At 42.1% G+C, this 26,676-nt stretch overlaps 1 protein-coding gene across 1 annotated transcript in view; it reads right to left on the minus strand.

Moving 5' to 3' along the window:
- Positions 1-1,945: 1,945 nt before the first annotated feature.
- The window catches only part of ALPK3 (alpha kinase 3), a 213,605-nt gene continuing 188,874 nt past the window's right edge, over positions 1,946-26,676 (minus strand). Inside the window, exons 10-15 of the mRNA XM_077264220.1 lie at positions 11,559-11,594; positions 10,775-11,049; positions 8,523-8,611; positions 7,887-8,104; positions 7,745-7,793; positions 1,946-6,241 (exon numbers count right to left, since the gene is read on the minus strand). Of these exons, the coding sequence (XP_077120335.1) occupies positions 5,893-6,241; positions 7,745-7,793; positions 7,887-8,104; positions 8,523-8,611; positions 10,775-11,049; positions 11,559-11,594 (1,016 nt within the window). The 3' untranslated portion in view covers positions 1,946-5,892. The remainder of the gene's footprint in view (positions 6,242-7,744; positions 7,794-7,886; positions 8,105-8,522; positions 8,612-10,774; positions 11,050-11,558; positions 11,595-26,676) is intronic.

The following is a 26,676-nucleotide window of genomic DNA, read 5'->3' on the forward strand; positions in this document are numbered from 1 at the left end:
TTATTTGTGGACCAAACTCAACAACTACTTGTTGCATTCGTCTGCTGTCTGTTTAAAACACAGATATGTGCATGAGGCCTTTGATCTTTTTCATTAGCCTAGAAAACATTTTTCACACTTGACTGTTCGTTACTGAGTCCTATTATTGACTTAGGGTATGTTCATATTCTTAACTGATACCACTGTATAACATTTCCCAACAGTGGCTAACAGTTATATTTTTTAACCTATAATGTGGTCCATCAAGTATGAGTGGTTACCTTCATCCAGACTTCCACGATCGCACTGCATGCCATTCTTACTGTGCCTATACATGTCAGACTAATGTCATCCAAACCCACTGCTTTTAATGGTACTAGTTAACTATAAAATATATGAGTGCGTCTTATGAGATCCCAGGGGAAACAAGGATTGAGGGTGTCCTGACAATTTCCCAATAGCAGATGTCAGGGAAAAGTTACATAGTTACATAGTTATTAGTTATTAAGGTTGAAGGAAGACTGTAAGTCCATCTAGTTCAACCCATAGCCTAACCTAACATGCCCTAAAAGAAGTATTGTGTCTATAGACAAGCCATTATCAGTGATCTCAGGCAGCGAATTGACTTATTTCCTTCTTCTTATTGATAACGCATGCTCTGCCTAGCAGACTTATTGTATTTTTTAGAGTTTGGGATGAATTGCTCTACTGTGAATTGAGGCTCTTATCCTCTAAATGCAATGTGAAAAAAGGTGAATTGAGCTGAATTAGAAGAGGATATCAAAGAACAAAAAAAACTCATCCTTTTCAAAAACATATAGTGCATGGTCATGGGAATTGAATGGAGTGAGGGATCATGAAAAACTAGAAAAAAAATAAAAAAATAAAAACAGGTTGCATAATGGATTGCTAGTGATGCTGACAAACAGCTAAAGGAAACAAGCAAATGAGAAGCAGATAATAAAAGCGCTATATTTTTTTCTATCTATCTAGTTGTTTCAATACCTGAAAAATGTGCTGTCTAACCAGAGTGAGGCCGGGTGCCCACAATTCAGAGCTAGCAGCACTTTGGATGCAGTGCTTGTTCGCTGCGTCCAAAGCGCTGTCGTTTATTGAACGCAGGTGAATCAGCAGGTGTGCATTGAATCGTCAAGATTCACCGCATCCAATACATTCTATTGATTAAATTTATCTTGCGGAGACTAGCGTCTGTGCTAGAGAATTTGTCATGCTGCAGTCTGGAAAGATGCGCCCCATGTCCGTCTCCACGGGTGATCCACGGGTGTGTCTGGGCGCATAGTGAACATGGGATTTTTTTAAATACCATCCACTATGCTGAAACATCTGGCCGCTGCTGGTTTGACATTGCACAAGTACACAGCATCCAACCCGCAGCAACTCTGGATCGCAGGCACATACCCTGAATGGCCATTTACCTTTTTTGCAAATCATTTAATAATACTGTTGGATTTTCCACCAGTCACAACTCCCCTGGGTGTAAGAATTGAGTGCTGGGGGGGTTGGCAATCTCCAGGCCAGCTTCTATTTAAAATGAACTTACAAGGAATTCAATATTCTGGATATAATTTCCTCTTGATAGTATAATAAAAGTTTACCCACTCTGTTTTCATGAATTACCAAAGGCCACTACTTTTTTCAGTGTATGTAGAAATCGCCTACATTTTGTTTATCTATGAACATGGATAAGTGTGTGTGAATGTACAATGCAAGATAAAGGATAAAAACATTTTAATGAAGTGCTTCGTGGATTCTCATACACCAAAGAAATGTGCAAATAAACAATAACATTTTTCACAAAGAAAAGCAAATACAACTACAATGATGGAAAGCACAGAAACTAAGGCAAAGTGACTTTTTTGTGCACTCTATGGTTAATCAGAGGCAAGGGATTGTGACGCAGAATTTTACAGCCATGACATTTAACCGAAGTTTGGTCACAAATTAAGTGCATGACCACCCTCTGTAAAACATGCATCTCCAATGTTTGACATATTGAAAATTACTTAGAAATATAATGGAATATTTTAAATTACCAACACATTGAAGGAATCACTAAAAGGAGATTTGTTATACATGAACAGTATGTGCCATGATTTACATAAGTTGGTAGTATTTCTGAAGTCACTTTGCCTTCACAGCACCACCAGGTTGCCAACCGTCATAAATTGTAGAACAGTCTATAGGGGATTTTTTTTCCAATGGTGCAAAAAAAAAGTAGAAGAGTTCGTAATTTTCATAGGAGCTATAAAATGTTGTACATAATTATAATTATCATCATTTTTCAATTAATGATTCTAACATATTCGTATCAGTATTCTGGGCTGTAGATATATATCACTTACAGAAATGAACAGATATTTTGAAATTCATATTTGCCGACTTTGCTGAAGTTTCCCACAAAATTTGAGTCATGGCAAATAATGTGCTCAAATCTCAATACTTGAATCACAAAGTCACACTGGTGCTTAAACTAAATGCAGTGCTGTTGGAAAGCCGCTGGTACCTTGGCAAGTGGTGTCAAGTAATTGATATTTTTCAAATCTCAATACTTGAAAGATTGTAATTGCTCGGAAAATACATGTTGGGAGGGAGGAGAAAACACCGCTGTCCACAAAGCTTACACTTTACAGGCAAGAAAGAGGACTCAACTGACTACACTCTACAGGACAGAGAAAGTAAAGACCCTGCTGACCATAGGAGTTTACACTCTACAGGAGAAAGAAAGTGAAGACCCACCATTAACCATAAGAGCTTAAACTCTAAAAGAGAGACAAAGGACCCTGTTGAGCATAAGAGCTTAGACTCTACAGGAAAAAGAAAGAGAGGACCCTGTTAACTATCAGCGCTTACACTCTATAAAAGAGAGACTTATCTAGTAACTCTGGAGATGGAAGACGACTCTGCCATATAATCTGCGCTCCAATGGAACCTGGTGATCTGTGATGGCCCAGGTACTAACCCCCTCCATACAAAGTAAGATGTCATAGCTTCAAAGCATTATGGGAAGGGGCATGTGGCAATGCAAATTTACGTTAGCCTCCTCTCTGATGCTCCAACAGTGTAGGAAATGGCATCCCGCAAGTCTTTCCTTTGAAAAGCGTGAATTGAGTCTCAAAATGTTAGAATTTGCGTGAAACTGCGAATTTCAGGAAATTCTACTTAAACTCAGTCCTCTGCAGATCAATCGGCAGTCATCTCTAATAATATAATTTATAATCTATTATCATTTTCCAGTTTCATCATAACATTTTTTGCTACCTATGATTTTTTGATTAGTTGCCCAGAAAAAGATAATAATCAGGTTGGCAACCCTGAGCACCACTCAAAATGTTGTAGCAAAATGGGCTTATTTAGAACACTTTGTGTAGCTATGGTGAGGCACCAATGAAAAATACTTCAAACCCTGAAATAAAATGTTTTCTATATCATTCCAAAATCTCTGACAAGCAAAAATTAGGTTCTAAAATACAAGTTATAATTTGTCAATAATTCTTGCAGACCACATTTTATGATTCTAACAGACAATCATGCCCCAAAATGGAGCCTAAATGAGAAGACATTACTTTGTGGCTCTGTTGGGTAGGTAAAAAATGTTTTACCTTTTAGACTTGAACAAATGTCACATTTGTAACTTTATTCTTAATCTATCCAATTTAAAAAAAAACTTTTCCAAAGACAAATAACACATGACAAAAAAACCAAACATTTTCCTTAGAGAGTAAAATACAATGAACTTGAAAGTTTTGTGGCTCCAATGCAACATAAGTTACAGGACCCTCCACCTACCGTGAGCCACTTTATTTCAGTTGTCCTCATATTACAGAGAGGCATTTGACCTGAGGGTTACTGCTACCTCTGAATAAAATACTTTTTGGTTTACTCTTTAATCGATTATATAGACCTTAGTTCATCTTCTAGGAGATTTTCAGTTGAAATATATGTCCTACAAGGCTGGTACTATTAGGTGTTGGTACATATGGTGTTGAGCCAAAAATGGGAATTTAAGGGGAAAACATCTTTTAAAGATCTAACATAGTTAACTTAGCATTAACAGATAATTAGCTTTGACCTTTTTGTCAAGTTTATTTAACATTATGACACTCCTGGCACTATTAGGCCATAAGAGTTGAGTATTTAGAGGTACCACCATTTTGGGAGGTACAATGTGGCTCACAACTTAGGCTGGAGGGCACTGCTTTGATGTAATGAAAAGTCCTGTAGAGGAGGCTATTCTAGAACTCCCTCTAGAACTCCATTAAAGCCAAATACCTCATATTCAATGAAATAGAGAGCAGGTTGGCACTTCGGAACCATGAAACAGAAGACCCAACATGTGCAGTGGTTGCTTAGCCTATATATACGGAGTGTAACCTGTAGCTATCTAACTTCTCTTATATACAGATTGTACTGTACATCAATACTAAACGCAACTTTTGTTCTAATGACATGCTTGCACTTGTATTTCATCAAAACTTTCTGCTCTCTATTTTCGGTGTCTTTTTTCCCAGTGTATGAAGTGATCAGGAGCCATTTAGCTACTTGCTATCTGTTATAATTGGTGGTAGTAGCTGTTACTGCCACATACACTGCATTCCTATATCTATGGCTGTCATGGGCACTGATGACAGAAGTTATTGACTTCCAGGGAGAATGAAGCATCCAAACTTACAGAAGGGACAATCCGAATGTAGAATGCCACCTCTGGCACAATATCTTATGTTATTAGAAACTTAGTTTTGCTAGTGCAGTTAGGCTTCCGTTACACCAAATGCTCAGTTTCGTGCAAAGTGAGTAGCAAGTGAGTAGTTGGTGTGTTTGCCATCTCCCGACTTCTTTTGGGCTCAGTTGTCACAGAATTGTCATAACGAATATACTTAACTCATTTTCTGAATTTCTGAAATACATTCATTAGCTAGAAAGTGCTGTGATCACTCTGGAGACACCAAAAATAACCAAAACTAGTCCAACGGTTCAGGATTTAGTCAAGCATCCTATGATGTTACTGCTACCAGAATATGATGCTTTTTAGGTCCATAAGGAATTCTCTTGTGCAGTACTCTAAATTTCAAGAATAACCACATAATTTTGAATCCCAATTAAATAGAGCCTAAAAGACTTGTCCAATAATTGACATTGGAAGAAACACCCTGAGATTTAACAAACTATATGCCAGTGCAAAAAAATGACCACACTATCTCCTGAGAATATCGTTATCGTGCAGTGAGGCACAAGGAGCAACAGTTCAGGATACATTGGTTGTAATAATTAGATGGCTTCCCCGATCTAGTACCATTGTGGCAGCTTGGAAATTTCCACTTGAGACACTGAAATTTGCTGGGTAAACTTCAGTACATGTCCTACTGCCTGGACTAAAAATCACTTTTGCGTCATTCCTGATGTGCTATGAAACAGAACAAGAAGATGATATAGTCAATCTGAGTCATGAAGTAATAAGAAAATACTCTGGATTTCGTACAATTGTGCTCTTTATCCATTAGTCGCACATGATGGTTGCAGAGGAGGTGCATTTAAACTTGTGATTACAGATCAAATCTTTGGAGAGATTTGTAGTCCACATTCATTTTTTACACTGTATGTTACAATTGTAGTTTTGACTTGAAACACCATGCTCTCTTAGCAGTAGTGTAGCAAATATAGCTAACCTCTTTATAGCACATAGTCTTTGTTTCAAGAGTAAATGCACCTTTATTGCTCACCTTCCATTTCAGATTCACCCCACACAGGTTAGGCTGTCCACAGCCACTCTGTTATGGTATGTAAAACAGAGAAGAACGTTAGTGCATCCCATACGTCTGCTTAGTCTAGTCATTAAAATAGCAGTTGCCGTCAAGTCCAGGAATAGCATGTCGCAAAATGGGATATTTTCAGAGTTTATTGTGATTTTGGAACTGTTAACCCCTCACTTCCTTTGTTTTTGGGAACTAATTGTGGGTCACCTGCATCTATGGCTTTTCGGGTGGCTTTAGGGCTGACACCACCTTTTCTTGCAGTTTGCGGACTTGACATAGCTTTCTTTTGTATCTGGGGGCTTGACTGAGCAGAACCAGTTTTCCTTCCCATCTGTGGACTCCTTGAGCCCTTTGGCTTGGGGGGAGGTTGCAGACCTTCGGTTGCTTTTAAGGACTTGAGATCTAGCATTTCACAATAACTATTGCATTGGTGAAGTGTAGAAAATTCCTCCAGGGCTTCAGGATAGCAGCTCTCTTTTACTCCTTGATATCTGCAAAAGATACAAACACTTAATAGTGTGAAAATAAAGTTTTTGTGTTATCCAGATCAAAAGTTATTAAGAAAAATAACTACTGTAGTTATGACATATGAAAATATAAAATAAATCAGAACTTCACCAAAATAAAAAAATCTATCAAAAAGTTAAAAAAGTATATATTACAGTTCCTGTCTCATTTACTTATACAGTATATTATTTACATATATAATGATTATATAAACACGTGGTCAAAAGTTCATATTTAATAGATGGTATTCAGTAAATTTATAGGTTCCCAGTCGCAAGCATAGTGGTATACATGCCAATTCCTGGACTAGCGGTGGATACTGCGTCCGTCACCCACAAACTCTTACGACGTTGCGTCACCCCCGGCATATCCGGAGACATTTTTCTCGTTTACCATGGGGAATCGTATTCCTTATAATATGACCCCTATACTCAGAAGTATTTAAGTGAGGTACATTGATAAAGGTCTAAACAGACCGAAACGTCTACTGTATGTACTTTACCTCATTAAACCTTCACTGCATTTACGTTTTGTGTGTGCCAAGTGTATCGTTAACGTTGGGCGCCTACTTGAGCACCACATATTTAGTAGTGCCTACGATATTTGATTCTTGAGCAAAATATAACACCTGAGCATGCTCTGATAAGGCGTTATCGTTATCCAAGCACGTTTGCTCATCACTAATTGTATCCTTACATTAGCACTTCAAACACCTTATTAGAGTACAGGAATTGGCATTTATATCTCTATACTAGTGGCTGGGAACAGTCAGTGAACCTGAAAGGTTCCTTTTAAGGTCTGAGGCTGCAATATTGAGTCTGATGACATTTCCTGTTCTGATTACTATAGGTTGCAGCCGCATCATCATGAAGTTTTTGTGTGCCTTCAAATCACCATTCTCATTTATTGTGTTTTGTTATTTAAAATTGTTATTAAAAAAAGTACAGGATGGCTGGTAGTTTGGTTGATTTCTTGAAAATTAAGCAACATCAATTTTTATGAAAAAACAGTGCCCAGGAGCTCCAATGATCTTAGAGGTCATCTGATGTCTTCTCTTCCTCTATTTAATGTATATGTTCAACAGACAAGAAGGTGCCATCAAAGCTCATTAAAGTAATATGAAAGTAACCCACTTACCAGCTATTCTTCATTTGGCACAAAACGCTTATGTAAAGAATACAGGAAAATACAGGAAAAATATATCAATATATTTTTGTACTGTATGAGCCATATTGATAATTCTGCTTTGTGCCACTTGTTTTACTTAGTTCACTATTCCTGTGTCCTGTTGTGTATAACTATATGACTCTTTAGATTTTGTGTTATACTGAGCCTGATGGAGAGACCTGAAGAGTCTCGATAGATCTTTGTTACCATCTTTTGCCCCTGAGGACTCTCAAATTGTAATGCTTTTCTATATAAAGAATGTATTTTACATCATTTTAAAACATATATGATGAGAAGCCTATTACATTCTCTTTACTCACCCTTTGGATTTTGTGGCAATTCCTATATTGGTTAGTTTCCACCCCACACCTGGAAAAGCAAATATTCATATAAATGCATGCATTCATAAAAAATGTAAAAAAAACCCCAAAAACTTGTTTTGCCTCAGCTCTTCCTTTTCACCTTCTAAAGTGGTAGCAAGGAAATTCCCATTTGTCCACTGATACACCCAGTGCTGAAAAGTGCAGCATTTCTGCTCAATTTCTGTGCTGTTTTTCATGTGTAATTTTCCTGAAAGATCTCGGATGCAGTACTTCTCAAATCTGCCTTCCAGGTCCTCTTCTATGGTAGCATAGGGGACATTGTTGGCAGGTCGATAAATCAAGTTCAGAGGTAAGATCCTGGAAGAAATGCAAACCAGTACGGTAAGTGACACATAACTGGAGTCAGGATCTATTCACCTACATCATGCTGCTCCAATGGGGTACCAAAAAATCTGGTGACAGATTCCTTTTAGCAATAGAAATTAGCTTAAATCTGTTCAATTTGAGTTGCATATGTAATAAACAGCACAAATGCCTATGCAGTTTGTTCCTGGCACCCTGTGACCTATTGACAGGGTTCTGTCACCAAGTAATATGAGACACCTTTGAACTGGTAAAAATAGGTAAGTGATATACGATCCCTATAAAAATAAGTCTAAATTTTAAAACGGTTTATTGCTTAATAGTTTATTATTAGCAAATCTGCTCCCACCAAATAGATATCAAATAAGGAGAATAATGATCAATGAGCATGTTTATATTATACCATACTTACTCTGGAAACTTTCCAAAGTTGGGGACCCCTCTGCATTCAGCAGCAAATATCTTGCAATATTCCCTGGTTGTGTTCTGAATTTTACATTCCTGGAAGATAAACATGAAATGTAATGGTACAATTGTGTAGAGGAAAGACTATTTATGATAAAGGAACACATATATTCTAGTGGCAGTGTGTAGAACCAACAAAGCAGGAGCTATCTTTATCTCTGAAATGATTATTCTAATTATTACTATTTATCTGAGTTAATTTAAAAAATCCAGTTATCAGAATATCATATTTGGCTGGACTAATAAAATACAAGGAGAACCTCTAGAGGACCCAGGCTCTGATAAAGTAATAAGATCAAGTAGAAGGCTGCCCTATTCAAAGCTAACTTTCTATCCAAGAAGGTTATGTTTCCTATGAATTGATACACAAATTACCTATTAAAGGGAATCTATCAGCAGGTTTTGCTATGTTTTCTGAGGTCAGCATGGGTAGGGTTAAAAGACTGAATTCAAGGATGTGCCACTTAGTAGGCTGTGTGGTGCTGTTTACTTACAATGAAGATTTTATCACTATGTGCCAAATTATCAGACTGCACCCCCTCCTGTGATAAGCAGCGAACTGTCAATAAAAAATGTACATAGAGTGCCAGGTGTACAGGGCCAACATCAGGGCATTACTGACATTACTGTTGTATGGGGCCCGGTGAGCAGAACCAAAGAGGTTTGGAAGAATTTACTTTATAGTTTGTGTCTTCCCTTATATCCTAACATAATAAATAAACAGAAACTGTTTTTCTAATAGTCTGACACGTCCAGAAGAGATCACTATTCAGCAGTCACCTCATTATTGTAACAAGCTGGATTACAATGAGAGATAACAGAGTCCACCATTCGCAGCAGGTGGTATCACAGCTCACCTCTTCCCCCTTCCTGAGCAGTGACAACTGCATGTCAATAAACATGAGAATATGTATAGAAAACTCTCCCAAGGAAGAGAATCCCCTATAATGTCTTATGATTTATATACATGCATATGCCCAATGTCCATATCTCCAAACAGGCAAGAGAGCAGCTTCCATAAATGTGCAGAAAATAGAATACAATAATCTGCAATCAGAAATACAGATTATAAAAATATTATAACAATCTGGTTGTAATTAGTTTAAAAAAAATGTTTGCAACAGATTCACAAATAAAGAAAAATATACCTAAAAAAAGTATTGGATATCTTAAGAAATCTTTAATAGGTTAAAAGCTTTAAAAGTTGCTGGCTATGTATGTTCAATGGGATTTTTTCATGTGTGGTGAGGATGTGGTGCAGAAGTGGATTTTTTCCAAGAATGAACAGTGAGACTGCGGAAGGTGCTGGGGTGCAGCCTGGATGGAGTCTTGATAATTTTGCCAGTACGGCCCCGAAATTCCTGGTTGCAAACCTGCTGGTGTGGGCGTGGTTAGCTTTCTCAGCTCTGCTGCATTCTACATCTACAACCGCTGCACCCCGTAAACTAAGTGATACATTGCATGAATCAGAGTCTCTTTTCCTACATTATGCTGCTCTTAGATGAGGTAGCAAAACCCTGGTGACAGATTCCCTTTAATTTAGACGAGTGTATATAAAAAATCAAAAGATATTCATCCCGAAATCTAGGACTATTTTCACCCGTTTTGTCATTCAAACATGTGCCATCTGTTTGTCTGTAGTTTGTGTCCATGTAACATCCATATTTATAAGTCAACATTTTAAAGTGTAAATGATCAAATACAGTTTCTTAATATAATAATGGCAATTTATCCACAAAAATCAAATGCAATACTGATGTTCCATAAAGGATCCATTTTTTTTGCGCAGCCATAGATGTGAATGAGCGACTCTCGTCCAAGGCGCGGATGAGAAAAGTGCATGTTGCGATTTTTTTCATGCGGACATTCGGTCTGGGTGAAAAACCCTTCATAACAGCCCTATTGATTTACTTTGGTAAGCGGGCGGTCCGATTTCATCTCAGACAGCACACGTCCATATTATACACTTGTCTGAATGAGCCCTAAAGGTAAAAGTGGATGCTCAAAATCTTTTCCTTTGACTGGCTTTAGAGTCTCAAGTGCACATTGGAAATGGCAAAACATTACTAAAACAAACAATTGACGACCATTTGAAATACAAGCTCTTTTCATGTAATTTTATAAAAAGTCTTCTTTTTATGTCTATTTTTGAGAAAGTTTTGTCTCTCCACAGTTTTTCTCTCGTTTTCTGACACTTACCTGAATTGTGATGTCATAATTCTTCTCCACTAAGGTGCTTTCATTTTTGGTCCCAAAAGTGATAAGGTTTTGGATTTTGATAATGCAGGTTTTTCCTGACTCAAAGATTGGTTCCAACCCATAAATCACCTTCACCCTGCAGGACTTCCTCAGAAATCCCTTTCCAGCATGCGGATCTTCCATAACTATCCTTCCAAAAAACTTGTCTCCCCAGTAGCCTGAGTCAGCTAGACCTTTTGCAAAAACCATTGGTGTCATCTCAATTTCTTCTCCAACTGAGAAAATAAATGAAAGTGAAATTCATTGAAGCAGTGAAGAAAGTATATAACTATATAGCTTGTCCTGCTGTATCTACAGAAAACACACATTTTGGGGGCTTTCTTCACAATTGGGTTAGGATCACTAAAATGAGCCTATGTTACATATTCCATCTTTTTGTATAATCAAAATGATTAACACCAGGTGAAAACGAACTGACCTCCATTACAAGTCAGTAGGGTCCGTCATATTCTGCTGGTAGCCATGGAACGACAAATTATTCACGTAGCAATGAGCAAAGCCCAAAATGTTTGTACAACAGTGTAAAAAAAGATATTTCTAAAAGTCAACTGAAATAATACTGAAAGCACGCAAACGAATGCGAGTAGTATCCAGCAAATAACATCAAATGGTGGCAGTATACTATATATCACATAAATAAAAAACAAAAATCCTCATATTTATTTACTTTCTCCAGACATAGTTTTGCTTCCTTTGGTTAAATACTGCAGCTCTCATATATTACCTTCAACTTCCTCTTTAGAAATGAATCCAGCCAAAACTGTAATATAAGCAAAAACACTAATTAACATATTAATAAATGAATGAAAGGCTTTGAATCAAAGTTACCATTGCAAATAAACCATTCTGAAAATAGTTGCACTGAATGAATATACAAGCCACAGCTTTACATGTACAGCTATATTTTAAGACCTTTCATATTTTTTTATTAATCTATATATCAGCATCTAGATTTGCCTTTTGCTTATGCGGAAAATAGAAAGATGCCGGAGTGATTTTTATTTGATTCAAAGCTGTTTCCACAATTCTCCAAGCCACGGCCATAGGAAGAATACCTAATACTTAATTTTCTATAAAAACGGAAGACAAAATTTCCGTCATATTCACATTTTAGGAAACACTTGCCGTTATTTTCTGGACTGCCTTTCCATTGCTGCTGATCGACCAGAAATATCCAATGCAAAAAAGAAGTGGACAGACACATCCAATAATAAAAAAATCTTCAAGCTTTATTCCAAATACATATCTTTAAAAATCCATACAAGGATGATGTGGTACAGGAACTGCTCTGACGCGTTTCTGGCACCTGCTGCTCTATAACTAAGGGCACAGAAGGCGCCAGAAACTAGTCGGAGCGGTTCCTGTGTCACATCATCGTTATATGGATTTTTAAAGATATGTATTTACAATAAAGCTTCAAGATATTTTTATTTGTGGATGTGCCTGTCCACCTCTTTTTTTACATTTAATACTTAATTTTATATATTTGAATGATATTATATATGCAAGAAACAAATGGGAAATTAATGTGTTTTACATATATAAATGCAATGTAAAATAAGTGGTAAGTAGTTGGATGCTTTAAATTATTCCTTGTTATATTTTCTACCTTATATATGTCTCTAAAATGTTTGTCTTCTTTTAACATCTTACACCATCTTACATTACTGATTAAATTTGCTGATGACACAAAGCTAGGAGGGATAGCAAATACTACAGAAGAGAGAGAGGATTCAAAAAGATATAAATAAACTGGAGCAGTGGGCAGCAACTAACAAAATGGTTTTTAACAGGGAAAAATGCAAAGTGCTACATCTGGGCAATAAAAATGAAAAAATCATATACAGAATGGGAGGAATAGGGCTAAGCAACAACACATGTGAAAAAGACTGGGGTATAATAATAGATCACAGACTGAACATGAGTCAACAGTGTGATGCAGCAGCAAAAAAGGTAACTACAATTCTGGGATGTATTAACATAAGCATACAGTCTAGATCACATGAAGTCATTATCCCTCTCTACTCCTCTTTGGTCAGTCCTTATCTGGAATACTGTGTCCAGTTTTGGGCACCACATTTTAAAAAAGACATCAACAAACTGGAGCAAGTTCAGAGAAGAGCGACCAGAATTGTGACTGGTCTGCAAACCATCAAATGTAAAGAAAAGCGAGCAGCATCCAGTCCAGGTGAAAAAATGTATAGCTTCTTTATTTTGCCATCAAAATCATACAAGGTTTCGACCAAACATGGTCTTTGTCAAGCATATACTTGACAAAGACCATGTTTGGTCGAAACGTTGTATGATTTTGATGGCAAAATAAAGAAGCTATACTTTTTTCACCTGGACTGGATGCTGCTTGCTTTGTTTTACTTGTGAGCACTTATCCAATTGGGTCAATGGATCTTTGAGCGTGCATCCTGATCATCTGATGTGCTGTCAGTTGCGGTTTTCTATACATTACCCGGTCTGCAAACCATGTCTTATGAGGAACGTTTACAGGATTTGGGAATGTTTAGCTTACAAAAAAGAAGACTTAATAGCTGTCTGCAAATATCTCAATGTAAAAGAAGTTTACATTTTAAATTGAGTTTTGGAAGTGATGGACTCCCTTTAAGGGCTCATTCAGATGTCAGTTTTTTTACATACAAGTTCAAATTTGCATATTCAAGTCTATAGGTCCATGAAGAAATCAGACAGCATTCGTATGCCATCTGTGTGTTGTCTGTTTTTCACGGACTGTTTGATATGAGAAGCTTGAGAAACATTGAGCATTTTTATTTTTACATCTGAAAAAAAAACTCTGATCAAACTCTGATAGTAAAAACTAACATAGTGACTAAACTCTGCTGAAACTCAAATAAGAAAGTCACTGACATCTGAATGAGTCCTGAGGCCTGTGGTTTATTGATTCTTTTCCTGGCACCCTTCATTTAGGGTATATGGCCATCTCTAGAGAGTCCCCTCCCCAATAAAGCCACACTATTGAACTGCAAAGTGAAGAAATGTCTCTAAAGGTGTGTGTTAATCAGAGCAACAGCACATTCCTAGGACATAATATGGTAGTGTTACTAAAATGGTCTTAGATTTAGACAATGTGAACGTAGACTTCACAGTCCGAAAATGAACCAAATTTATCACAATGGTTCATACTGTTTGATAAATTTGTGCATCTTTAGTCCATTCTACATTTACAAGTCCTATTATTTGGGTTACTTTGTGCCAAAAATTTGTGATAAAATTTTGTGCTCCTTTTGCCTATGCAGCACCCCCACTGCCGCAGGGCCGAGGGGTACCCGGTACCGGGCCTCTGAGTCTCTGCTCTGGGGTTGTCACGGTGGCTAGACCCGGTCCGTGACCCTGCTGAGGGGCGCCCAATAATAGGTGTGCGTGATGGTGATGATGTTGTGGTGGTGCGATGCAGGTTGCAGTAAATAACGAGGACACTAGGTTGCAGTCTCTTTACCTCTTTACTGAAGGCTTCAGGATCCTCAATCCGGAATACGGTTAACCGGGCTGCGCAAGCCTGGCCGGTTCGATGGCACATCCGGAGCTCCCTTTTGCAGGTGGAAATCTGTGCCTACCTTCTAGCGCTTGTGTGTTGTGGTCCTCCCCTGCTGTGCTCACGGGGTAGTCCCCACAACTGTTGTGTCTGTTTCTCGTGTTCCCTCACAACTCGATTCTGATGTTCTTCAACGTCCCCCAGATCTTATGGTTAGGACGCACCCGTATGACGGGGAGGCTCAGAACTCTTCCGGGACTCTAGCGTCGCCCCACTCCTGTTGTTACCCCCCCTGTGTCTTCCTAGGTCAATTGGGTGAGACAGGCCGCCTATAACTGACTGTCCTGCCGTAGGTTTGAAGTTTGGCCTGGAGCTCTATACTTCCTCGGCGTTCCGGCCACCGGTTACGCGCCTCAGTAGGATGTTGCCTCGTCTTACAGAACGACTCCTACTGGTATTCTCCTTGTTGCGTTGATCTCGTTTCTCACTCAGCACAATATACCTTGCTTCTTGTCCTTTCTTGGGGTACCGCCGCTATATCGTGCAGGCGCGGTCCCGTAACGTTCTCTCTGGTTGCTAGGCCTCTGTCAGGATCCCACCCCTGACAGGGACCCCTCTGAATCTTCCCCTACAACACCCTCTGCCACAAGGTGTTGCCTGGTTCCAACCCAGTCAGCTTTCTGTCTAACTTTCTGCCTAACCCCCAGTTTTACCAGATTGTGAGGAGTGGCCTAATACATAGTACCCTTATCTCCCCCTGGAGGCCAGACTGTGAAGTGTATTGGTGTCTGTGATACCTGGTCAGATGAACTCCTTCAGTGCCATCAGACGTACCATAGCCCCCCTTAGCGGCGGAGCACCAGTACTGCAACGACCAGGACTCTGGGGCGCTGCACTCCCCCCCGGTTAAATCCAGTACTCCTGGACTGGGAAGAAAACAACAATACATGTCAGCAAAAAGACATACAATTTTGAAAATGCAAGTACAAGTAAACTTTTTAACAGAGCTTCCCTTTATGGGAGGTGAGGACACTTGAACGTTACAAACATGGTTAAATACTTTAAATAACATACTATAAATAACTTTTCTTACCCAACCGGGTATTCTACTAAGTGCAAAATTTTTGAACAATAATTTAACATTGCCTTTAAGGACGTACTCGCTGAATCCACTAAAGACCTTCTTATAAAACATTATAAGGCTAATCAACTTTTCTGCATTCTCCTTCTTTACATCTGCAGGACCGCCTGTCCTATCTGCTCCAGGCCTACTGCCTCTCCTTTCTGTTACAGGACCGCCCCTTTCTGCCCGGGCCTACTGCCTTTCCACTACTATACACAGTATAGAACTTATCATCCATCTTTCAGTTCAGGATTACTGAGCCATCTCTGTATGGCTCCTAGGAGGACTCACTAACTAACCCCGTACGGGTTCACTTTCTGTCCTCATTCTTTTATCAACATCATTAAACATTTCTCACAATCAACTAGTTAGCTACATTTAACTTCTTCTTTCAAGACATTATTTCCATTTAACCATCTTAAGGCAACACTGTTCATAAGTGCAATATGTGAACATTCCCTTTAAGAGGGGACCAAGTCCCCTATGAGGTAGTGCAACTTCTCAAGCTACAAGTCTGTTCGCAGCAAGGACTCCGGTGCTGGTTCCAAGACCAGTGTCTTCGCAAAGAGTCCTTTCCTTGTGTAAAACCAGTAGAGAGCACCTTTAAGAAGGTGCAAACTATGTACAAAAAGTTTGTAATCATGCATTGTTCATGATTCAGCAGTTCTTTCAATGATGAATAAACAGGAAACAAAAACAAAAAGCAAAAGAAGGGATCCCGGGTAAACAAAGGGATCCCTTTAAGAGTTAACCCTGATCGGGTTGTAGCAGCAAAACATCAGAAGGACAAACAGTCATTTATTTACATTTGCAGAGTGTTAGGATGTTTACTTGAACCACTCAGGAGGCAGCACCGGTGGAGGCAACCCCCTAGGATATTGCGTGCCGCCTGGTACTGCGTAAGGGGGAGTGTTGTCCCATCTGGGGGTCTGCGTACCCATTGTCTTCAGTTCTGGAGCAGCAGGGACACTGCCCACCTGAGGAGGCGCCTCCTTGGCCACGAGGGTGGTTGAGGTGACGATGCTGCAGGTCGTGGTCTTGACCATAGTGCACGTTGGAGTGGCCACGGTGGTCTTAATGATGACCGTGGGCTGATCACAAGGGAGCACCTTGGCTATGGGGGACAGCTTCTCCGACACCTTAGTCGAGGGTGTCACGGGGCTGCGCTTCTTGTGGACATTCAGGGCGAACCACCCTTTTTCCCCAAAATGCCGGGTGTAAGTGACTTCATCCCCCGGGTAGAGATCCCGGTCTGGGTGGCCCTCTCTGAGATGCGACTCCACATCCCGCCGGTTGACAAAGACTTCAGCGTATAGGCCCAGCTCTTTTATAAAGCCCCAGCCTCCGCGGAGCTTGAAGGCGACAATGGTGCCCTGCTTGCGCGGGGCCTGGTGAGCGGTGGGGTCCTTGCGGGCCCGGTCCTTGATCGCCAGGTCTTTTTGATGGTGGGTCTCCAGCCCGGCCTGGTGCGCCTTTTCCTTCTCCTCCCACTGCTGTTCCAGCTGGGTCTGGTATTCCTCCCAGCTCAGGGCCTGCACCATCTGCCCTTCCCGTGTCTTCACCCCGGGGAACCCCATGAGGTCGGATCCTGGGTTCACCCAGCGGCATACCGTGCGCTCCGCATGGGCCTCACACAGCAGGGTAGTTGGTGGAATCGGGGCTTTCAGGAAGTGTTCCATGCCCGTTGTCTCCTCCCATGGTAACAGGCGCTGGAGTCTATGGGTCCCAGGGAGAGGGGGTGCCGCAACGGGGCCTACTAACAAGCCCTCTGCCAGCGGGACGGGGTCGGCGGACTCACCAGCCGATGCAGGCTCCTCCTCCGCGGCGGGTTCCGCTGGCTGTGTCGGCGAGGGTCTCAGCAGCAACTCTGGTAGCGGTACAGGATCCGATGCCAGAGGACTTCCTTCCGGCGCCACCTGGTGCGGAGCCTGGGCCTTCACGTTCAGCCGAAGGAGCTGGTGGATCAAGGCCCCCATCTCAACCTGCAAGAGATCAGCGCTGTCCGTGGAGAATTGGCTGCGGTGCTCATCCGGGTAGTTGGGGGAGACTTCTGCTTCAACCCCACATTCGGGTCCCGAGCTGCTGGCCATGGCGTCCTCCACGTGGGTCGCTTCCTGATCCTTTTCCCGCTCTCTCCTTCGTGGGCGGTTCCATTTTCTCTGTCTCCGCCCACCATTGAGAATCAGAAGGCGGATCTCGGCTGCTGACGGACACGTCCTCACGGTGCAGAAATATTTAGACTGGGTGGCCATTGTCTTTCGCGCTCTTCAGCTGGTCCATGCCTACTCCACGCCCGTCTTCTTCTCCTGCGCTCTCTTCTGGGCGTTGTAATGGCAGATTTTGGCGGTAAATGGCAATACACAGTCCTTGCAATAAAACTCAGTCCAAGCACAGTAAATCACAGTTCCAAGGCACACATGACCTAATTCTTCAGGCTTAAGTAGATCCTGTTCGTGACGCCAAGTTTGCAGCGCCCCCACTGCCGCAGGGCCGAGGGGTACCCGGTACCGGGCCTCTGAGTCTCTGCTCTGGGGTTGTCACGGTGGCTAGACCCGGTCCGTGACCCTGCTGAGGGGCGCCCAATAATAGGTGTGCATGATGGTGATGATGTTGTGGTGGTGCGATGCAGGTTGCAGTAAATAACGAGGACACTAGGTTGCAGTCTCTTTACCTCTTTACTGAAGGCTTCAGGATCCTCAATCCAGAATACGGTTAACCGGGCTGCGCAAGCCTGGCCGGTCCGATGGCACATCCGGAGCTCCCTTTTGCAGGTGGAAATCTGTGCCTACCTTCTAGCACTTGTGTGTTGTGGTCCTCCCCTGCTGTGCTCACGGGGTAGTCCCCACAACTGTTGTGTCTGTTTCTCGTGTTCCCTCACAACTCGATTCTGATGTTCTTCCACGTCCCCCAGATCTTATGGTTAGGATGCACCCGTATGACGGGGAGGCTCGGAGCTCTTCCGGGACTCTAGCGTCGCCCCACTCCTGTTGTTACCCCCCCTGTGTCTTCCTAGGTCAGTTGGGTGAGACAGCCCGCCTATAACTGACTGTCCTGCCGTAGGTTTGAAGCTTGGCCTGGAGCTCTATACTTCCTCGGCGTTCCGGCCACCGGTTACGCGCCTCAGTAGGATGTTGCCTCGTCTTACAGCACAACTCCTACTGGTATTCTCCTTGTTGCGTTGATCTCATTTCTCACTCAGCACAATATACCTCGCTTCTTGTCCTTTCTTGGGGTACCGCCGCTATATCGTGCAGGCGCGGTCCCGTAACGTTCTCTCTGGTTGCTAGGCCTCTGTCAGGATCCCACCCCTGACAGGGACCCCTCTGAATCTTCCCCTACAACACCCTCTGCCACAAGGTGTTGCCTGGTTCCAACCCAGTCAGCTTTCTGTCTAACTTTCTGCCTAACCCCCAGTTTTACCAGATTGTGAGGAGTGGCCTAATACATAGTACCCTTATCTCCCCCTGGAGGCCAGACTGTGAAGTGTATTGGTGTCTGTGATACCTGGTCAGATGAACTCCTTCAGTGCCATCAGACGTACCATAGCCCCCCTTAGCGGCGGAGCACCAGTACTGCAACGACCAGGACTCTGGAGCGCTGCACCTACAGCCTCACATAATGTGGAAAGTCTTGCCCTTTTTCACAAAGTCATGTCCCACTCACTGTTGAGCAACACACTGTCTAACACAGTGTTCCCCAACTCCGGTCCTCAAGAGCCACCAACAGGTCATGTTTTCAGGATTTCCTTAGTATTGCACAGGTGATTGAATTGTTGCCTGTCCAGGTGATGCAATTATCACCTGTGCAATACTAAGGAAATCCTGAAAACATGACCTGTTGGTGGCTCTTGAGGACCGGAGTGGGGGAACACTGGTCTAACACATAATAAATGTGGCGCAAGGTTTGTAAGACAGAATCCTGTCATATTTAGAATATTCTCCTGGTTTCACTTGTTTACCAGTCGGAATCCAACTACAGTACAGTCGTCCTGATTTTACCTCCTGGACAGGTGGGGCGCTGTTCGTAGAAAGGTTCTAAAGGAGCCTTGGTGTCTCATTTCATTCTAGAATCAATGTATATAATGGCAACTGTCGTATGTACCTCGAAAAGATAGCGAGTAGGGTGGTGAAACTTGAGTTCTGTGTAGAAGAAGAATCTATGTTTTTTTATGTGATGTGTACATTTTAAAGATACTTTGTAAGTATAATAAATAGTATATTTTCTGCACATAATAGAAATGCTCCATAATTAGTAATAAGTTGTTTTCTATTTTAAATATACTGTGTGCTTATAGAATCCAATAGAGAATTTTATTTGTTATGTTTTTTTCTGGATCAGAATAGCAATAAAATTCAATTTGATGAGTTGGACATAGCAATGATTGTTTTCAGCCTGCTGAGTAAAACACATATTGGAAATCCATCAAAATGGTTTGTGCCCAGTAGATGTCACTTCTGCTTCATATTTCTTTCCAATGTGATAATTTATCTACAAGACACACATTTGTAACTATATGGATGACTCTTATACTATATATGTTTTTTCTTTTCCATTTTTTAGTAAAGCAAGTCGCTCTAATATCTGGAACAGATGGGTTACACTGGTTAATGTACTTAACGTTTATATGAGATGATAGAAATCATTTTTACCAGTTTCTACCTGAAATTGGGACCATCTTATTGTTTATAGGGGTGACTTTACATAATTTTGAATGATGAGATTATTATATATTCCCCTGTATTATTGATTTATGCAATGTATGTTGAAAGACATTTGCCATTTAACAGTGAATCTGTCAGTGACCTTGTCTAAAAAATAGGTTTCAAGCCCTTATTACCCTTTTTAGAACCAGGGGCGTATCTGAGGCATGGGGCGGGGTATGCCAGACATTTGCCGTCCAAGGTGTCTTTCTCTGGGAGTCAAGTGGGAGTCAGACATTTTCTGAGCCGGCTATTAAGCTGACAGCCAGCTTAGAAAAAATGTAACACACCATCTCCCAGCTTTCAATTATACTCGCTTATTAGGGTATGTGCACACATATAATTATGGTCCACTGCAAATTTTTCCGCAGTGGATTTGATAATCTGCAGGGCAAAAACACTGCGTTTTTGCTGCAGATTTATCGCGGATTTACCGCCATTTTTCTGCGGATTTCACTGCGGTTTTACAACTGCGGTTTTCTATAGGAGCAGCTGTAAAACCGCTGCGGAATCCGCAGAAAGAAGTGACATGCTGCGCAATGTAAACCGCTGCATTTCCGCGCGTTTTTTTCAGCAGCATGTGCACAGCGTTTTTTGTTTCCCATAGGTTTACATTGGAATGTAAACTCATGGGAAACTGCTGCGGATCCGCAGTGTTTTCCGCATCGTGTGCACATACCTTTAAAGCACAAGTATAATCGAGGCCCAGACCTCCGGCACTTCAAGGTTGGGGAGATATCAGCAGCATGATCATGCCAACTGATCAAGCTGCTGACGTCGCAGCTCTGCTGTGTAACAGGCAGACAACTGCAAGGAAAGAATTCAAATGGAGCAAAAGACAGGAGTTCTATTGGAGGGAATGTGAGGAGACAACAGTATAAGTAGGAGAGGGGGTAGATGTGTGAGGAGACAACACTAGTGGGTATATGTGTGAGTAGACAACAGTATGGAAGGGAGTGGGTTAATCTGTCAGGAAATGACAATATGTGGGGGAGTGGGTAAATGTGAGAGGAGACAACAGTATGGGTGGAAGTGGGTAAATGTTAGGAGACAACAGTATCAGGAGAATGTGTAAATGTGAGGGGAGATGACGGCATGGGGGATGAGTAAATGTGTAAGGAGATGACAATGTGGAGGGAATGGGTAAACATGTGAGGAGACAACAGTATGGGGAGTAGTAGGTAAATGTGTGATGAGAGTGGGTAAATGTGTAAGGAGACAGTCAATATCCTTTGCCGCATAGCTGACAAAAGTTGGTATGGTAAGCACTCCAATGGAGGTGAAGAAAAAAAAGTTTTAATGGGGAATCTTGAGAGGGAAAGTACATAGGGGAGGAGTTTGAGAAGGTAGTATGAAGAGGGTAAAATGCATGAGGAGACTGTATGGTGGGAGGGGAGAATGTGTGAAGAAACTGTAGCTGGAGCAGAGGGGAATGTGTACAAAGACTGTATGGGGACAGGGGAAAATGTGAGGAGACAGTATGGACAGTAGAGAGAATGGGCACTTTGGGGGGCAGTATAGATAGGTGGACGCATAGGTGGACAATGTGTGAGGGGACAGTGTGAAGAAGGGACCCAGTATGGAAAGAAAAGTGTGGACCATAAGAGGGGGTCATATTTTATGCAGGGAGCACAGCAAGTGGCTATTATTTATGGGAATAGTGTATGGCAGAAATGTCTATTCAGGCGCATTGCAATACAATACAGTTGTTTATGAGGCTGAGCTGAAATTATAATTGATCACTGAACAAAGCTAGGTAATGTATTCATGTACTGATGGTGGTTCTGGTGCTGCATTCTTGTACTGATGGTAGTTCTGGTGATGTATTGGTGGTGTATTGATGATGTATTCATGTACTGATAGTGATTCTGGTGATATATTTCTGTACTAATGGTGGTTCTGCTGTATTCATACACTGATGTAGCTCTGGTGATACAGTATATTCCTGTACTGATGGGGGTTGTGATGCTGTATTCCTATACTGATGGTGGCTTTGGTGATGTATTTCTGTACTGATGGTGGTTCTTGTGATTAATTCCTGTACAGTTGGTGGCTCTGGTTCTGTATTTTTGTACTGCTGGTGGTCTTGGCTATGTATTTGTGCACTTATGGTGGTTCTGGTGCTGTTTTCCTGTGCTGTTATAAGTTTTGGTTCTATACACATGTAACAATCCATAAATTGTAAGATTACATGATACATGGCCAAGTTAATAAAGTATTGTGCTATTTGACAAGTTAAGAGTTACAACATTTGTATTTATGTTATGAGCATTAAAGTGGATGTCCAGGTTTGTGATCAAAGTCTGCAGTCACTCTATGTGACTGCAGACTTCTTAATCCTCTCAGAGTGCGCACTGCACGCTCTTAAGATTCTCTGGTTCCTGCAGTGAGAGCAAGAATCATTTAGATCAGGTATTCAATTTACAGATATGTGGTTGGAAGTATGCAAATCGTAAATTAACGGTGATATAACAACTGCTCAAACTGCTTAAGCTGTGTATAGGTAGGTCGGCAAACTGAACTTTTGCCCTGGGTTCCTGGAAAACCTACATCTACCGCTGCTTAGAAGCGTATTATGAGATTCAGCATCAGTTTAATTGGGCATTTTGTAACAGTAGCACAATATGCTAAGTTTACATGAGCAAAATAAAAAAAAACAATTTTCATCCACAAAAAAATCTATATTGTCAACCGTTTGCAATCGTTATGGTATCCATATGGCACCTGTGTTTATACATCAGCAGTTATTAAAATTGACAAGACTAAATACAGTTTCCTATGTTAAAGAATTGCAATGTGTAAGTAAAATTCAGATACTATATGGGTGATCTTTAAGGAATCTGTTTGTTTTTATGCCATCCATAGATTTGAATAGGCAAGTCTCATCTGAAATGTGAAAAGGACTAGTAAATGCTGTGCTTTTTTTTTTTATAAACAAACATTTGATTCAAGTGAAAAATTGGTCATTTAAACAGACCTATTGAATTATGCTGGGCCAAGTACTGTAAGTTTTTTTAGCCAAATATATATTACTATGAACAATCATAGCCTTCAATTGAGAAGAGTTAGGGTATGTGCACACGTTGCGGATTTGTCTGCGAATCCTCAGCGGATTGGACGCTGCGGATTCGCAGCAGTTTTCCATACGTTGTACAGTACCATGTAAACCTATGGAAAACAAAATCCGCAGTGCACATGCTGCAAAAAATACCGCATGTAAATGCTGTGGTTTATTTTCCGCAGCATGTCAATTCTTTGGGCGGATTCCAGCTCCTCAATAGGAATCCGCAGGGGTTAAAACATAGGTGAAATCCGCACAAAAAATGCTGGAAATCTGTGGTATATCTGCGAGATTTTTCAAAATCTGTGTGGGAAAAATCCGCACACGAATCTGCAACGTGGGCACATAGACTCAGGTTATGTGCACACTTTACGGATTTTGATGCGTTTCTGCATTTTGGACGTGCAGAATCGCATCAAATCCGCAGTGTAGTGCACAGCCAATGTTAGTCAATGTGAAATTGACATTTGTTGTGCACATGCTGCGGAAAAAAACGCGCTGACTTCCATTGAGTCAGGCACATCTGCAGCAAACCCGCAGATGTAAAAAAGATCTGCGGTTTTGCTGCAGATGAAACGCTGCAGATCAGGAGGAGGGAGTATGTGAGCGGAGTGTGAGCGGTGACTATGTGTGTGTATATAGTGTGCGCGGTGGTCTGCGTGTATGTGTGTGTGCGTGTGTCCCTGTGTGTGTGCGTGTCTGTGTAGGCATCCATTGTCTGATGGGACTCCTGCTTCCATCTGGCAATGAATGCTCACAATGACAGCATTGCCGAAGATCGGAAAGTAGTCCCATCAGACAATGGCTGTGTTCAGTAGTAAAAAAACAAAACATACAGAACATACAACATATAACACACAGAACATACAGCATATAACATACAGTGCATACACATAACATACAACACATAACATACAGTACATACTTACCAAACACCTAGTCCCTGAAGCCCTCGATGAACTGTAATAAAAATAACATAATAAACCAACTTATACTTACCTTTCCACCGTAGTCCAGTTAATAACGAGTGTCCCACGACGATCTCCCATGTAGAACAGTGACATCGGGCGATGTCAGCGCTCTACAGGGGTGCCGCAATGAACTGACAGCGGGGGTAATCCTCCATGATGTAAATCTGTCTGCCGTTGCCAGGAGAGAGGTCACTTAATTCTCTCATCAGCAACGCTGTGTGAGAAAATTCCCACGCAACATTGCCGTAAAGCGAGAGAATGAACTCAGGTAACCTCTTCAATGATGCACTGCAGGAGCCATTGTCTCATGTCAGTGTGTCACTGGAGGCCCTATGGAGCAGTGACATCTTCTGATGTCACTGTTCTATAGGGGAAATCGTCGTGGGACACTGGTTATTAATTAGACTGCATCGGACAGGGAGCTTACGGTTGGTTTATTATTTTTTTATTTTTTGCAGGAGATCGAAGGCTTCGGGGAATTAGGTGTGGTTGTAAGTATGGTGAAATTAAAAATATTAAAACACTTTTTAATAGCTGTGTCTTTTTTTAACTCTTTCACTACTATAGGATTAGTAATGGATAGGTGTCTTCATTGCTAACCGGGCTTGATGTCACCTTACAATACAAAAGTGACATTAACCCCTTATTACCTCATATGCCACTGCTACAGGGCAGTGGGAAGAGAGAGGCTAAGTGCCAGAATTGGCGCATCTTAGAGATGCACCATTTCTGGGGCGGCTGTGTGCTAGTGTTTGTAGCCGGGGGAGTCAATATCCATAGCCCCTTCATAGGCTGTGAATATCAGTCCGCAGCTGTCTGCATAGCCTTTCTGGCTATTAATTATAGGGGGACCCACATCATTTTTTTTGGGCCCCCCCCCTATTTTAATAGCCAGTAAAGGCTATGCAGACAGCTGCAGGCTGATATTCATAGCCTGGGAAGATCCATGGGTATTAACCCCTTCCTAGGCTATAAACATCAGCCCCCGGTCACTGGCTTTCCCACTCTGGACTTGAAAATTGCGCTGGAGCCCACGCAATTTTTTTTTCCATTTTTTTAAAAATGAAACAGATATTGCATTTAAGACCGGGGATCTCACTTGCGAGAAACTCGCATGAGTCTCGCACCCAGTGGCGTAACTACAAAGTTATGGGCCCCGGTGCGAACTTCCAAATGGGGCCCCCCCCTACCCCCCCCCCCCTACCCCCCCCCACCTTCCCCCGCCCCCACAACCCCCCCACCTTCCCCCGCCCCGCTTCCCCTAGATACGCCTCGGACTGTTGCAGGAATCTCCTGCACTGCAACATGGTGTTGGGTGCCAGCACAGCCCACACAGTGGTATATCCAGCACAGCCCGCACAGTGGTATATCCAGCACAGCCCGCACAGTGGTATATCCAGCACAGACCGCACAGTGGTATATCCAGCACAGACCGCACAGTGGTATATCCAGCACAGCCCGCACAGTGGTATATCCAGCACAGCCCGCACAGTGGTATATACAGCACAGCCCGCACAGTGGTATATACAGCAGAGCCCGCACAGTGGTATATACAGCACAGCCCGCACAGTGGTATATAGAGCACAGCCCGCAGTGGTATATAGAGCACAGCCCGCACAGTGGTATATAGAGCACAGCCTGCACAGTGGTATATAGAGCACAGCCCGCACAGTGGTATATACAGCAGAGCCCGCACAGGGATATATACAGCAGAGCCTGCACAGTGGTATATAGAGCACAGCCCGCACAGTGGTATATACAGCAGAGCCCGCACAGGGATATATAGAGCACAGCCCGCACAGTGGTATATCCAGCAGAGCCCGCACAGTGGTATATACAGCACAGCCCGCACAGTGGTATATACAGCACAGCCCGCACAGTGGTATATACAGCACAGCCCGCACAGTGGTATATACAGCAGAGCCCGCACAGTGGTATATACAGCACAGACCGCACAGTGGTATATAGAGCACAGCCCGCAGTGGTATATAGAGCACAGCCCGCACAGTGGTATATAGAGCACAGCCCGCACAGTGGTATATACAGCAGAGCCCGCACAGGGATATATACAGCAGAGCCTGCACAGTGGTATATAGAGCACAGCCCGCACAGTGGTATATACAGCAGAGCCCGCACAGGGATATATAGAGCACAGCCCGCACAGTGGTATATCCAGCAGAGCCCGCACAGTGGTATATACAGCACAGCCCGCACAGTGGTATATACAGCACAGCCCGCACAGTGGTATATACAGCACAGCCCGCACAGTGGTATATACAGCAGAGCCCGCACAGTGGTATATACAGCACAGACCGCACAGTGGTATATAGAGCACAGCCCGCAGTGGTATATAGAGCACAGCCCGCACAGTGGTATATAGAGCACAGCCCGCACAGTGGTATATAGAGCACAGCCCGCACAGTGGTATATAGAGCACAGCCCGCACAGTGTTATATACAGCAGAGCCTGCACAGTGGTATATAGA

The sequence above is a fragment of the Ranitomeya variabilis genome, chromosome 5 (genome assembly GCF_051348905.1).
Source record: "Ranitomeya variabilis isolate aRanVar5 chromosome 5, aRanVar5.hap1, whole genome shotgun sequence".
Classification (NCBI taxonomy): Eukaryota; Metazoa; Chordata; class Amphibia; order Anura; family Dendrobatidae; genus Ranitomeya; species Ranitomeya variabilis.